The sequence below is a fragment of the Pyxicephalus adspersus genome, chromosome 7, assembly GCF_032062135.1.
Source record: "Pyxicephalus adspersus chromosome 7, UCB_Pads_2.0, whole genome shotgun sequence".
Lineage (NCBI taxonomy): Eukaryota > Metazoa > Chordata > Amphibia > Anura > Pyxicephalidae > Pyxicephalus > Pyxicephalus adspersus.
Window position 1 is genome coordinate 3,397,676 of NC_092864.1, and position 15,176 is coordinate 3,412,851.

A 15,176-nucleotide genomic window follows, 5' to 3' on the forward strand; every position below is an offset into this window, starting at 1 on the left:
TGCTTGGATTCTGACTTAAAGTGTTTTTTTATCTTTGGGTGGAGCGTGAGGGATCCTCTGTTACAGAGATGGGAAAAGAGAGAAGCCACGGTGCTGTCACAGATACAAAAACTATGTCTTCCCTACACTATACAACAAAACTGCAGTTGGAGTTTAAAAAAGTATTAAAATGTGGGAGGGGGCATAATTCTAAATAGGTCCAAAGATCAGCCCAACCCAGGTTGTATTGAAACATTTGCACCCAGTTGTGGTGAAGTGGTATGCACTATGAATGGGCTGCCAATGCACAGCAATACAGAAAAGCACAAATAGCCAACCGATGCATGGTATGTGCATTGTGGGGTGCTACTTTTGAGTTGGCCTCTTCTGTGCAGACATTTGATAGGAAACATGGAACAAAACATAGAACTGAGTATTATATTCATGCCATCGTAGCTCATGGCTACAGAAAAGATTGTGATTGGCTTATCTATATCTCTGCACCTACTGTTTCGAGACTTTGCACAAAAGTTGTATTCACACATTTTTTCATCATATGATGACATGGTCACATGGTATTGGCCATCTTTGAAACCGAATAACTTTATCCCTGTGTACACATTTGCCTGCATGAGATTCACTGTGTTCATGTCGGCATGAATTATTCACCATATGACAAGGAGAGAGACATAACCAGCATGAACTGTGCAGAATTATTTCACAGAGGATTCTGGTACAGCAGCTGTCACAGGACAAACCTAAATGGGAAATATCAATATGGCAACACCACAGAGTATGCTACCGGCCTGGTCTTGAGGACTGCTAAAGGATCTTATTATTCCTTTATGAAGACAACGATGAAAATAGCACAATCAGTGCCAGCAGCCTGGGAACAGTCTGCAAAGGTTTCACAATGGTAATGCTTGTGTCATGACTGCCAATACAGCAATCAGTTTCCATGTATAAATAAATAAATTGAATGAATTAAATGAATCCATCACATGACTGATACTCGAAGCATGTGACAAAATCCAATCATCAATAATGATCAACAAAACGATTTAAGTTTCAGAAAAATTGCATTTCACAAAAATACGTATCTCATATTGTCAATAAATTGATAAACCCCTGAACTTTGTATTATCACCAAAAATGCTACAGGGTCAGGGGGACTTATACACGTCATACACGTCACACGTATATACGTCACAAGTGAAATCTGATGCAAATGAATCTCACAGCTGTCATAACTTCATATCAGTCCCAATGATATGCAATGAATGAAATTCAAAAATAGCTTTTTGGCAACTGTTCTATAATTGGTGGAAAGGGAAAAATAAAGTAATTGTAAACCCTCCTGATAAAGGCTTATAGAAGTCTTTTTAAAGGTCACTTAAAAAATGTCTACCTTTCATTTAAAAAAGTCCATATTTGTTCTTGCCATGATGGTCCTTGCTCAGGATATAATGACAACCGAGTGGCTTTTTCTCACAGATGTGCTCCATGTTGTCACACTGTCACCTGGGCTTCCAATGGAGACTACAAGTGGCTGTCACCTGATTGTCACCATTAGGAAACCCGTCCTGAGAAATGCCATGTGGTCAAAGCTGGAGTGCATAAAAACCATAAGTGGGTGTAAAAAGGAAAAACTGCTGCTGCGTGACCCACCAATCCCATTAGAGAGATAGAATGTAAAAGAAAGGAAAGTGTTGAGAGGTTATGCATATATGTTTATCAGGTATAGGTTGGGTGGACTTTTCCCTTAAGGTTTTCCTTTGGTTGGGCAGCATTGCATGTCAAAAAAATCAGGTAATGAAGATTGTGTTTTTATAATAACACAAAAAAAAATTTCACTTCTGAATGGCTGATAGTAATAATTACTGAATAATTGGAGTATTTAGTTGGAAGTACCCCATGCATTGATGTCCCTGATTGTGTGCTCAAAATTTCTTCAAAGTTTACAAAATTCCTTTAATGTTCACAAAATTCCCTTTAAAAATCTCTTAAAAGGTTATTTTACCTTTACCTTTACCTTTTATACTAATTCGATGGAGTGCATGTGTAAATCTGACATACAGAAGACATTGCATGGTGGAGACTCAATCATCGAAAACACACGTACCTCAGGGATTGTCCACCTGGATGTGTTTGGTGAATGCATACAATGAATACATGAATAAAATGTCTTTGTATGATGTGGTATTACCAGGTTCTTTCACTGGGGCTACCTGAACTACATCATTTGGAAAGGACAGGCAACTACTTTTGTCTAAAAAGTGCAGTGTTACTTTAAGGTTCCTCAAAAAGAGTTCCTTAAGTCCAACAATCTCTTTGGAAATCTGTATGGGTGACATTCATCCCAATGGCCAACAATAAAAGAGTCATTCATCTCAATCACTGCTATGTACCATGAATTGGCCATATCATAAATATGGCAGGGGTTCCCTGAAACCTGATTTTTTTTTCAAGGGTCGATTCAAGGAATTCCCCCGTGTTAAAAGGCTGAGAAGGCCTAATGCAGTGAGCTTGGATATTCCTATGTAGTTTCATCCAGCATTTCTCAGGTTGACTCAGAGCCAGATCATCCAGAAGGGAACCCTAGATAGGTCCTGGTAATGTCAATGGAACCAGCTACAATCCCCATACTCCTGCAGAAAATCCTTACAAATACAATCCTTATCAATACCAAATCAAGGGATAGAGAGGCAAAATGGATACCCTGCCTAACACCCCATTCTGCCTTAATTCATCTCTAGGATAACTGCTTATGATTTTCCCACTTCAGGTCTGCAGAACATTCACCTCCTAACCCTGAAGAGGACCTCTCATCTCAGGATTGTCCTGGTTGATTGGGACAATATCTATCGAATCGAACATATGAAAACCTCTCCATTTCTCGCCTGGTCATTTTTCCAGAAGAAGACGGCTACAATAGAGGGAGATCCAAACAGACCTGCTGGTATGGAAAATACTTTACTATATTTACATGAGGTTCAATTTGAAAAGCTTTAACGCTGGCTTAAGGCACTCATATGTCAATTTTCAGATCTCATGTATGGTGTGTTGGAGCGTGATATCAAATTGCAATGCAATGCACCACATATAGTCCTGGTGCAATAAACCATGCATAACCACCTGCAATAAAGGACTTGCCTGATCATAATGTATTATCTTTTTAAATGTAGTTCCACTTTAACTGGAATTGGCTGGGATTGATTCAGGATTATGTTAAATACATGTTTTTAAAAGTTGTGTTTTTTGCTTGCAGGAGATTCATTGGTTGATCACAATGGTATGATTTTTTCCATGTATGACTATGATAGAGATTTATTCCATGAGAACTGTACAGAGAGATATCATGGAGCATTCTGGTACATCCATTGTCATGGTACCAACCTAAATGGGAAATATCAGAATGGCACCACCACAGAATACGCTACCGGCCTGGTCTGCCTCACTGCTAAAGGATAATATTAATCCTTTAAGGAGACCGTGATGAAGATACAATCATCTGTACCGGAAGCCTGAAGACAGAACCTCCTAAAGTGTCTCTAAAGAAAAAAAGAAGCCTGATCACAAATTCCATCCTCCTGCAGTTCTTAAAATTTAGTTAGCCCAATAAATCCCTTTTAAACTTAATAGAGAGCTGTATATTCTCAATGCCTGTGGCTACAATTCAAACTCCATTCAGAATGTCTTTATTTGTCGCCCCTCCATAGTACAGTACAAAGCTGGGACTACAACTCTGACCACCCCCATCTATGACACACAGTGCAAGGAATTATGGGAGATGTAGTTTTCATATAGGATGACATTGTAGCCATTCTGCTGCCCTCTAGTGTTCAGCCTGGTTGCATAAACCAACACTTAAGATGTTCTTGAGGTGATGCTGCTTGTCCATCATTGTAACAACAGCCAAATCTGCACCAACACAATACAGTTAGTTATAAATAAACTCAACAAATTCTCTGACGTGACTGCTATTAATGGTTTATCAACAAACAACTCCACAACCTGGAGCTTAGATATGTCCAACCGCTCTCCTTCCAGCTCTGACGGGGGCCAATCATCATTCACCAGATCTATCCTGCTAGTGGAAGGGGAGGGACACCTGTTAAACTGTTTAATCGCCCCAATATCTAATCAACCAATCACATGACAGCAACCTTATGCATTCCAGCATGTAGACATTGTCAGGAAGGCCTGCTGAAATTCAAGCTGGGAATGAACGTTGCATGGTTGTTGTAGTCAGGCAGGCTGGTTTGAGTATTTCAGAAACTTCTATTTCTGCTTTTCACCCACAACCATCTCTGGGGTTTGCAGAAAATGATTACAAAAGGGGAAAATACCCAATGGTGGCAGATCTCTGGGTGAAAGTACCTTGTTGATGGAAGGGGAGAATGACTAGATTGGTTCTAGACTGACAATATATAGAATAATTTAAAACCAACAGAATGCAGGTTTTTTATTAGGCCAAGTGAGGTGTGTGTATTCCTAATTCAAGTTATAATACAAAATCATACAACAGTCAAAGACATATCCATATAAATCACAAGTACGTATATAAAACAAAATAGTGTTGTATGCTCTATAAATATTCCTCTCACAAAGAGAAAATAACACAGAAATGTGCCTCTGTGAATGTTTCTTTGTCTTGGCACAGTTTTCATACCCAGAAATAAGATTTGGGTATTCAGCACATGTATAAATCAAATGCAATACCTCTAAACCAACGCGTTTCGCTTTAAATGGCTTCCTCAGGGGTGCGTGTGATAACCAAAGAGGTATATCTAAAAAGAATATAATGTAATCATTGAATGCGGTTAAAAATACATTTTTCAATAAACAGGAATCATGATAAGAAGTAACTTCTGGGTACTGCAATACAAAGTTACTGGATATAGGTGCTGGTAGAAGATTTGTTAAAGTTCTCATGAGAGGAAATGTGAAAGTATAATGTGGAATATTAGTGTAAATGGGAATTAATAAAGTCAGAAAAAGGGTAGTATATAATAAAGAGGGTATTTAAATTAAGACTTTCTTAGGTGCTGCTGGTAAGTACCAATTTGTATATCTATCAGGGTAAATGAGATATAAGTATAAGGGTAAGGTAAATGCTCAAATGAAGCTGGGGTAAGTAAATCAAATATTTTACCTTTTTCCTTTCTTATAAAGGGTGAGAGGATTCCTAAGTATCATTGGTGGTAAATGTATATACAAGTATACAATTATATAGTAGCAGATTATCCAATCTCCAGATCTGGCAACTGGCAACTACACTAGACTGGCAGCACAAACTTAAATAACCAATAACTACCCATCGAGGTCTGCAGAAAAGTTCTCAGAACACGCAACACCTCCAGCCTTGAAAAAGAGGGGCTGCATCATGTAGCCACAACACGGGCACCTGGGGCCACAATTCACAAGGGCTCACCAAAATTGGAAATAGGAAAACTGGAAAAATGTTGGTTGGTCTAAAGAGTCTTGATTTCTGCTGGGAGGGTCAGAATTTGCCACCAACAACATGAAACAATGAATGCCTTGTATCACCGGTTCAGGCTGGTGTTGGTGTAATGGTGAGGGAGGTATTTTCTTGGCACACATTGGGCCCCTTAGTGCCAACTGAACATAGTTTAAATGCCACAGACAACCTTAGTATTATTGTTCACCATGCCCATCCCTTTATGACCTTACAGTCCCCATTTTCCAATATTACCTTCAATACCATAAGACAGCTGACATTTGCAATCAGTCATGCAGTGGCTGTTTTCTTACTGGTAGAAGGAGGAAGGGTTGGAGCTATAGGAAACCTCCTACAATCAAGGTCTATGTTCGGGTAATTCCTGTTATGTGGTGAGGAGCAGTTGTCTCCTGCTTTGCAACTCCTGCATCTTTGGGTTTATATAATGTGAACAAAAAAATACAAAGAATTAATCTTTCCTTGATAAATCCCATTAGGTTCCATGTAATGGTGATATAGAAATTAAGATGTGTTTAAAATCTGGGTGACAACTATGTCCCCCCTACCTATAGTAGAATGAGTGAAGCCCCCAAGCAGGAGATGTGTTACTGCCATTGTTTTCATAAGAATTTGATTATTTTATACTTCTGGTTTATCTATTACATTTTATGTGCATTGTGTTTTTGCACCATTTTATTAATCACTGTGCATATGTATTATGGGATTGGTCATAGCATCAGACTTGCAACATCAGAAGTGCTTTTGCAGAAAGGAAACTTGGCCATTTAATCCCCAGTGGTTGTCTCCGGAGCTCCTTCAATCTTTGGGAAGCCATTGAGCTCCAAAAAGCCAACCCCTAGTCCTCCTATTGGAGCACTGTGCTTTCTCAGTCCAAGGAAAGACTCGGACATGGATTGGGTGGCCAAGGGTGGCCCTCCCAACTTTTCCTTGGCCCACTCCATGACTCTTATCATAGACTTTCCATAGGAGCCTATTGTATAGCAAAACCACCATTCCATTTTCTGGAGCCATTAAAAGATAGAACACTTCAGCAAGGGACCCCATCCATGATTTTCCCAGCCATGGGACACCCTGTCACAGTCTATTTATATATAAATATATTTGTTGTATTCTCACAATAAAGAAAATTACATTTCAATCAATTTTAACAATCAGTAATACTTTTTTCTTACATTTTTCTTACATTATAACCCTCAAGGTAGTAATAAGTTTCAGTAATAAGTAATAACACTTCCCTATTCTTTTATTTGAGCATCAGAATATACAGAACATTGTTTTAATAGGGAAGTCATTCATCCTGAAAAGGGTTGCGTTGTGTATTAAACAAGGTTCCATTGTGACGTGCAGACTCATACTGTATATATAATATTGGGTGTTCAGACCAGAACACAACCCAGCATATCCACCGGCTGCGTGTTACGGAGAATTTACCATAGAGGAACCCAGGCTGTGTTTTCTGTGAGTATTTACAGCTATTGTGTATATTTTGTCTGACATCATGAAGGACACAAGGTTGTGTTGCATGTCCATAGACTTGGTGGAGTCAAGGGACCTCCAGACACTCACGGTGATAGCCCAGGGGGTGAGAAGGTGGATGGAGCTAGATGTACATATATACAGTTTTTGCAATAGGGCTATTGGGTGTGCTAGCTAAACATTTCCATGATCATCATGTTCATTTCCTTGGTTTGGAAGGTACTAAATGTGTCTTTTTTTCCAGGTGGAGGATGTGGCCTTCTCTGACCCTCTTCGCCTTCTTCCTCCTCATTATACCCAAAGCCTGCCAGGCTGCCAAAGAGCCGATCAACCAAGATAACAGTAGGTGAAATTAGACTAGAATGGTCTTTATTGCTTTTGTTTCCGTTTGCATTCAAATATTGAACAAGGCATATACACAAGAGCTGATCTCTTAACCCATTCAGACAATTATTTGTTGTCTCTCCACAAAACCCAACCCAAAATGTTTAGGGTTGAAACGCCTACAATACCTCATCTGGGTTTATATGAAGTCTTTGTAAAGCCCAAACATTTATTGTTTGCTTTGGATAACTTATTTGTAAATTTTGTGATAGTGAAATCATTTTTGTTATAGGAAATCATTTCTTAGAATATTTGCCCCAGTGCAAGATTTATCCTCATGCTGACCATTGCCATCCTCTTGGTGGCAATGGTCAGCACAACAAAGACCCTTCCCTACATATTACTAAAACAAATTAGTTGTCCATACACCAAGGAACTCAACTTTGTACTTCTGCTCCAAAAAATTGAGAACATAGAGCCAATCCCCATTATTGATAGTAGGCCTCCTGCAGCTGATCTTTCATCACTAATATATAATGTCTTGTTCTGCAATATGTCTCTATGTGAAGAAGGACCCTCTGATAAAGGAGCAAGGATTTGCTTCTTCGAGTCAGATCTTTCCCAATGACAAATGTAATGGAGGAAGCCCAAAACAGCCATAGACAATGAGGCTATAGAAGATGAATGTCTCATTCGCCAGGAAGTAGATTCTATTTTGGGTAGATTTTTTTAAGGTCTTCAGTTTTTGAGTTTGGGTCCACTTTGATGATCTTCCATTCTCCATTTCCAGTTAATATTTGTTCCGATGGCTGTCACCCTCATGACTGCTCTGATGTGTACGCGCAAGGTCTGAAAACAGATGGAGTATATCTCATCTACCCTGGAGGAATCCCAACCCCCATACCGGTGTACTGTGATATGACCGGAACAGATGGACCTTGGACAGTGAGTACGATCAACTAACCCAACTCTGATCTCAACCCTCACCATCCTCTCAACTATACTAAAATGTCTTGTGTCGTATGTCAGTGAAGGGTCTCACTTCTCCAGTAGAGTACATCTAATGGTGTTAATTCACATTCAGACTTCTTCTGTAATGTTGAAGATGTTTTGTTGCTCACCTAAGCATCTTCTTGATATCCATTGTGTTTCAGAGAACATTTTTCAATATTTTTACACACACAAAGAGCTCATTTAGCTTCATCCAGTCAACGTGGTATCATGGAATGTGTTAAGGTTTTGCAGTTATATTACTGTAAATGTAAAAAATTGGAGAGGATCAAGTGAAGGAAGAGTAACAATAAGTGGTGTGTAAGGGTGGCTAAGGGGTAGGTGTCACACTTGGGAAGACGGGGTCACTAGGGTGGGCTATGGCTTGCACGGAGCTGGTGCGAGCCCTGAGAAGGGCCAAGGCTCAGAGTCTAAGCAGTAACCAGGTCTTCTCCAGAGCCTCTGATGGTGAGGATGTTGTGCTGCTGGTTACCGCACGGTAGCGGTCCTTGGGCACACCAAGGTGGGCAGGGTGATACACAGTACCAAATCACAAAGTTGCAGAATAGTCGAGGAAGACCAGGGTCAAGGCAGACAGCAAACAAGAGAGGACAGGTCACAAGCCAGGGGTCAATTACCAGGGATCCATTACACAGACACCAGTGACACAGGGGCCACTACAGACACAGGAAACACAAGAGACACTGGAAGCAACAGGAGGCACAGGTGACTCTGGTATATCCATAGACTTAAAGGAACACTGGAACAACACAAGGGAATGGGCTGGAAACAACTGACTGGGCAACAAGGGGTTAACACAGAAGCTGGACAGAGGAAACACTGAATTAAGTAACAGGTGTATAGGAACTAGCTCAACAGAGCTCGGCACCAGTGGAGATGCGTTGCGCAAATGCTGAGTACTGTGTCTGAGCTAGCAATATAGCCAGGGATGTTCAAGAGGCTATTTCCTTAATGGCAAGCCGATTAAGCGAAACAGAGGCATGTCCAGAGTCAGAACTGCTGCCTGTGGTAAATGTGACAGTAGGTAGGCAGAATAAATCTCTTGTCAGTATTTTATTGGCATCTGGTGCTTCATTGGAGAGACTTCCCCTCATCTACCCCACTTACTAATCTTCTCCTAGGCCCATCCAGATGTATGCATGTTAAATTGGGCTGACTGTTATCTTTAAATATTATCACCATTCTAGAAAGTACATAGATGTACCCACTGCTTCCAATCATTTATTTATATTGGATTTTTGTTTTTTTCTTTGTTATGTTTTATACTAATTTCGTGTTCGGTACAACTGTTGTCTCAATAGAAAAATAAGCCCCATATAGCTGCAAAAACCCAACAGTAATTCTAAACTGGTCCCACAAAAAATAAATTAGGCTTGATATACAGCGGAATGTCAATCAACATGTAAATTGTCTCATTTCAGGTCTTTCAGAAGAGGTTTGATGGAAAGGTGGACTTTTACCGAGGTTGGAAGGAGTATAAAGCCGGATTTGGAAGAGCAGATGGAGAGTACTGGTTAGGTAAATGATTGAGACACAATCTTCCATATGTCTAAAACCTTCCCATGAACTTAAATCAGCTGAAAATATATATCTGATACTAGGTATGTTAATACTAATTGCCCAGGGCAAGAGTACACCTTGGAGCTTTGGTTTAAAAATAATTGTCCACTAAAGACTTTTCTAGAACCCCAGATAGGAGGAACAAAATGCCATCATTTAATCAATTGATGGATTCCTTCAACAAAACTTTAGCTACCTTTTATGGTTACCTATTTTTTTATGATTTAAGCGCTGTCCAGCCATTAAATTACATTATATGGTTAAACATCATAGACATCTGACCATCACACCTATATGAGATTGTTGAACATCCCATGTCAATCCCATTGAACCTCCTCTAGCTATACCACCAACCACTCTTCTCTCCATAAATTGGAATTAGCCCCATGTGGGAGGTTGGATGCTGATGTTGGATAAAAAGCCCTGGATCACCATTCCAATTCATCCCAAAGGTGATCAGTAGCATTGAGGTCCTGTGCAGGAGACTCTTCCTCCAAAACAGAGTGCAGACATCATATCTTTATGGACCTGGAGTTGTACCCTGGGGCACAGCCATGCTGGAAAAAAAGCACGGCCTTCATCAAACTGAGACCACAAAGCTGGAAAAGCACAATAGTCCACAATGTCTTTGTGGGATTACCAAATGCCTTTGCTGGGGACACCTAAACCCCATCATTTGTAAGGGGTGTGCACAATTTTTTCTCCATACAATGTATGCAAAACTAGAAGGATGATTAATAAATGCCCTGAGCTAGTGGGTTTGGTCACTCCTATGTATTTTTCTAAGGTTGACTCATCCATGAAGTGACATAAGATTGGAGCCTGGGCAATGTTCATGGGTCCAGCAAGAATCTTCAAACTTCTGCTGCAAATGAGAGAAATAGCAGGTCTAGTGAGTGCTGTGTACCTCTTTATCACTTCATAAAACAGAATCGACTTTTAGGAAGTTGGTATCTTCGGAACATGCCAGTATAGACAATCCATGTGCCTTATGGAATCTTGAATAATTTCAAATCAAATGATAGGGAGACATAGCTGATAATTACCTAGGGCCCCATTCTGCCATAATCCATTTCTGGGTTGACTGCTTTGGTTTTCCCTTATTCAGGACTGCAGAACATTCACCTCCTAACCCTCAAGAAAACTTATTATCTCCGGATTGACCTGGTTGATTGGGACAATAAAACTCGTTATGCGACCTATGAAAACTTCTCCATTTCTCGTCTGGCCATTGATCCAGAAGAAGATGGCTACAAGCTTTACTTTGAGGGGTTTACTGAGGGATATCCAAACAGACCTGCTGGTATGGAAAATACTTTACTATGTTCAAATGAGAATCAATGCTTTACCACTAGTGTTAGGCTCTCTATTTACCTGTCATGTGACTGTAACGTTCAAATCTCATTGGACTCTGCTGACAATAGCAGTCATTGCTTTGTGCTGTTTTTGAGTTGGCCTCTACTGTTCAGTGTGTTGTGGTGCCATATTGAACAAATTGCTTTTATTCATTTCTTCTGAGTTTCAAATCTGTGTTAAATTACTCCCCGTAAATAACTTTTATCCATTGCAGAGAACTACAATTCATGCTCTAGACAGAATGGTTTAATTGTAGTCACCCCATTGTGCTGAGACTACATGTGCAACACCCACAAACCATAACACAAAGTGCAAAGAATCATGGGACATAGAGGACACAGGCAGGACGCTGACATTGCAGATTTGTATCTGCCCTTTAGGGTTCAGCCAGAAGAAACAAAGGTTATTTCAAAGCAAGAACACATTTTTATTACTTATATATAGAGAACTTCACATGGAGTTGATTCTGACTCAAAATTTACCTATTCTGACCTGAAGAATATGAGCAATCTGAGTTCCGATCCCTGTTCAGATTTAGTGGGCACCTGCAAAAGTCAGCCTATGTCAGGTGACCCCATTGGTACGCCGCCCCCCATCTTTTACAGAGGGTTGACATAAGTAAATGGGCGTCCTTTGGGTTTTTTGCAGTTTGTACTTCTGACCACAGTATTGGAACTAATTTCATAACATACAGGATGTCATTGCAGAGCGATCCATCATTAAGGGCTTCCTTGTGAAATCTGTGTACTTTTGTAAATTCTACCCTAATAGTATATGCTTGTGGTATTCCCAAGTGTGACTTGCAGAAAACGATACCCCCGAGCCACACTCGGGGTGGCATTGAGGACTCACCTGGTCCTTATGGGATCGTGGTGTCCTCCAGCGATGCCGGCCTGGCATCTAAGTCCACTTGGTGATGCCCAGCTGGCATAGGTGTCCCGTTGGCAATGCCCTGCATCTTCCTCTCACAGCCTCGCATCCCGGCCTATGAGCATTGGAGGCGCGAGGCTGGGGGATGCAGATGCCGGACGGGTATGCAACGTGTGTGCAGGTGTCGTGCATGCGTTGTGGGGGGTGGAACAGGCCGGAAATTTATAATTATAAGTATTTATTTATTTACAATTTAAATGTAAAAACCTTGTCTCCTGTATGGAACGCAGTGGGTAGGTTGTGTCTCTGGGGGATCTGGCATCATGACGTCACTCTGGGGGAAGTTTCTTCCTCTTTGAGTTACACACCGCTCTCCGCACATGCATGGACCAGAGTCCGGAAATGTAGTGGTCCCTGGAGTATAAAACATGGAGAGCAGCAAGGCAAGGTGCTGTGCTAGAAGGAAAAAAAGAAATGAAAAATAAATAAATTAAGGAGCACTAGAGGTTTTAAATGCGGAGACTTGTCCCCATTTAACCTCCAGTGCTGGGTATGGCAAACAGGATTCCCAGGGCTGCAAGACTGAATGCAGCCTTGAGAGTCCACTGTGATCCCGGGACACTAGAGGTAATTAACCTGTAATGCCGGGGATCTTCTCAATGAATTGAGAACAGTGTGCGATCCCCGGCACGGAAGGTTAATTAACCTCTAGTGCCCTGGGGATCAGTATATCATATAGTAAAGTAAAATATAATAATATATAACATAGATTTATATATTATAGTTATATACAGTATAGTAAAAAATTATATGATATGGTATGCTTTAGTAAATATTTAAAGTATATACTAAAAAAAATATTACAGTAAATATATATGTATTAGAATACAATATAGGAATTTATAGTATATAATATAACATAGTTATATAGCATAATAGTATTATGTATAGCAGTATATATGTACAGTATAGTATCGAAATATATAGTATAGTAAAAAATACAATATAAGAATAAAAAATATAATGGAGTTATATACAGTATAAGATATATTATGCATAATATGTAAAGTATATAGTAAAGTATTGTACAGTATAGTAATATATAGTATAACAATATACAGCATAGTAAATGATAACAGATATTTTTTTTATATTACAGTTTTCTATAGTATAGGATAATTCAGTATAGTAAATTTATACTATATTATTATACCTTATATGAATGTATAACATATTAATGTACAGTAGAGTATAGTAATATATATTACAGTAATATAAAGTGTACCAAAACTTGTTTTTTATTATTATTGCTAGTTTATTTTTTTGTGGGACAAAGCAAAACTGAGAAAATGATTTATATTAGTAGTTTCATGAAATTTGCAGACTTTTGCTAAAAGTTTGGAGAAATGCATTGTAGTTAAAGATTGGGTAAAAAAAACCTATGATTGCAGTATGAGCTGTTCTATGATTTTAATTATTTTTACTAAGTTAGTTTCATCACAAAAAAAAACTAATTAATAACTGTAGGTCATTCAAATAAGGTAAAAAGGAACAATAATTTTTTTTTATTAAAATCACAGAACATGTGCTTCAATCATAATTAGAAAACGGTAATCTGTTAAGGATCTAAAAACTAGGAAGGTAAGAAGCAAACTATTTACTAGACAAAGATGTTTCCGCCAGTCCTCCTTAGAAGTAACATATTATTTATTAACTGCTCTTTCACTTATTTTAGTTAAGAACTCTTTGAAGTTTGTCTAATAAAGAATGAACTAGAACAAAAATCATCCCTTGATAATGTTTGGGTGTGGAACTATAGTACCACTTTAATTCTATATGTGAGGTTTGAGACTTTAGATCACCTTTATGTTTAGTTGGTTTATAATGGACACTTTTCATATATACATAAACAAGTGAAAATATATTTTTGATGCATTTCTTTTGTAATAGGTAGATCAATGTTATAGAAATACCAAAAGATAACAAAAAAATCAGTAAATTAATCTGACCTAAGCTTCTCATTTCAGGTCTTTCAGAAGAGGTTTGATGGAAAAGTAAGCTTTTATCGGGGTTGGAAAGAGTATAATGCCGGATTTGGAAGAGCAGATGGAGAGTATTGGTTGGGTAAATGCTTTAGTCTATGTTCACTCCACAACCAATTGTAATCATATTCTTTGTATATTATTTTCGAGTAGATTAATGGAGAGTACACCAAAAATAAGGAACATTTTGATATATATGATTTTAACTGACGGATGTTTCATTACATCAGGCTTGCAGAATATCCACCGCCTAACTCTAAAAAAGACCTACCGCCTGCGAATCAACTTGGTGGACTGGGATGATGTTGATCGTTTTGTGACCTATGAAAACTTTGCCCTCTCTCGTCTAGCGGTTGACCCTGAGGAAGACGGTTACAAACTTTATATGGAGGAGTTTAAAGAGGGCGATCCAACCAAACCTGCTGGTATGCATTAAACCTTCATTTGATTTTTTTCTTAATAAAGCCTTAACTTTAGCATTTATCACATTGCTAGGCCAGTGATGAGATGGTATATTCTGATCAGAATGCTATATGCATGTTATGTCTACAATTGTGGTTCTGTTAACACTCTGCCCTCAGATCATCAGTCCAGCAACTTGCACATCTGTGCATTGATAGACTTTCTCAGCATCTCCTGCACTTGCTCTGAGATGTGCTTCAGCCAATGAGTAGATTAGTTCCTGGTTACAATCTCGGCCAATGGCTGACAGTCTTATTTATACCCCTCTTGTTCAATGCTCTGGTTGGTGGATCCTCAGATTGCTACCTGAGACCTAGCTCAGCTATACTCTATACTATGTTGTCCTTTTAGAATTCCTGACCTCGACCATGCTTCCTGCCTTTCCCTCTGCCCTGACCCTTGTTCTTCACTTGCTGCCTGCCCTTACCTCAGTCTGTCTCGACCTTGTTCCTTGCTAGTTACCTACCCAGTACCTGATCTTGGCTGCCCCTTCACTAGAGCCCTCTATTCCGTTTGCCCTTGGTAAGGAAAGCCTGGGAGTCATGACTCGTGTTGGTTGAATATCTTACAATTTTCGATTCGACAGCTATTCGATCGAATAGGGAGATATTGTT

At 39.3% G+C, this 15,176-nt stretch overlaps 1 protein-coding gene and 1 long non-coding RNA gene across 2 annotated transcripts in view; both read left to right on the forward strand.

Moving 5' to 3' along the window:
- The first annotated feature begins 6,776 nt into the window (after nucleotides 1-6,776).
- LOC140334693 (microfibril-associated glycoprotein 4-like) lies at nucleotides 6,777-11,350 on the forward strand. Its single transcript, XM_072416934.1, has 5 exons — nucleotides 6,777-6,919; nucleotides 7,182-7,279; nucleotides 8,052-8,206; nucleotides 9,694-9,790; nucleotides 10,941-11,350. The coding sequence occupies exons 2-5, from the start codon at nucleotides 7,189-7,191 to the stop codon at nucleotides 11,348-11,350; spliced, it is 753 nt and encodes a 250-aa protein (XP_072273035.1). The 5' UTR covers nucleotides 6,777-6,919; nucleotides 7,182-7,188.
- A 2,674-nt stretch (nucleotides 11,351-14,024) lies between these two features.
- LOC140334867 (uncharacterized) overlaps nucleotides 14,025-15,176 on the forward strand; it is a 2,756-nt gene continuing 1,604 nt past the window's right edge. Inside the window, exons 1-2 of the long non-coding RNA XR_011921626.1 lie at nucleotides 14,025-14,182; nucleotides 14,331-14,525. This is a non-coding gene — a long non-coding RNA (uncharacterized lncRNA). The remainder of the gene's footprint in view (nucleotides 14,183-14,330; nucleotides 14,526-15,176) is intronic.

Coding starts and splice junctions, on each gene's coding strand:
- LOC140334693 (XM_072416934.1), top strand. CDS start 7,189: ATGTGGCCTTCTCTGACCCTCTTCGCCTTCTTCCTCCTCATTATACCC. Junction 8,207..9,693: donor GAACAGATGGACCTTGGACA/GTGAGTACGATC, acceptor GTCTCATTTCAG/GTCTTTCAGAAGAGGTTTGA. Junction 9,791..10,940: donor AGATGGAGAGTACTGGTTAG/GTAAATGATTGA, acceptor TCCCTTATTCAG/GACTGCAGAACATTCACCTC.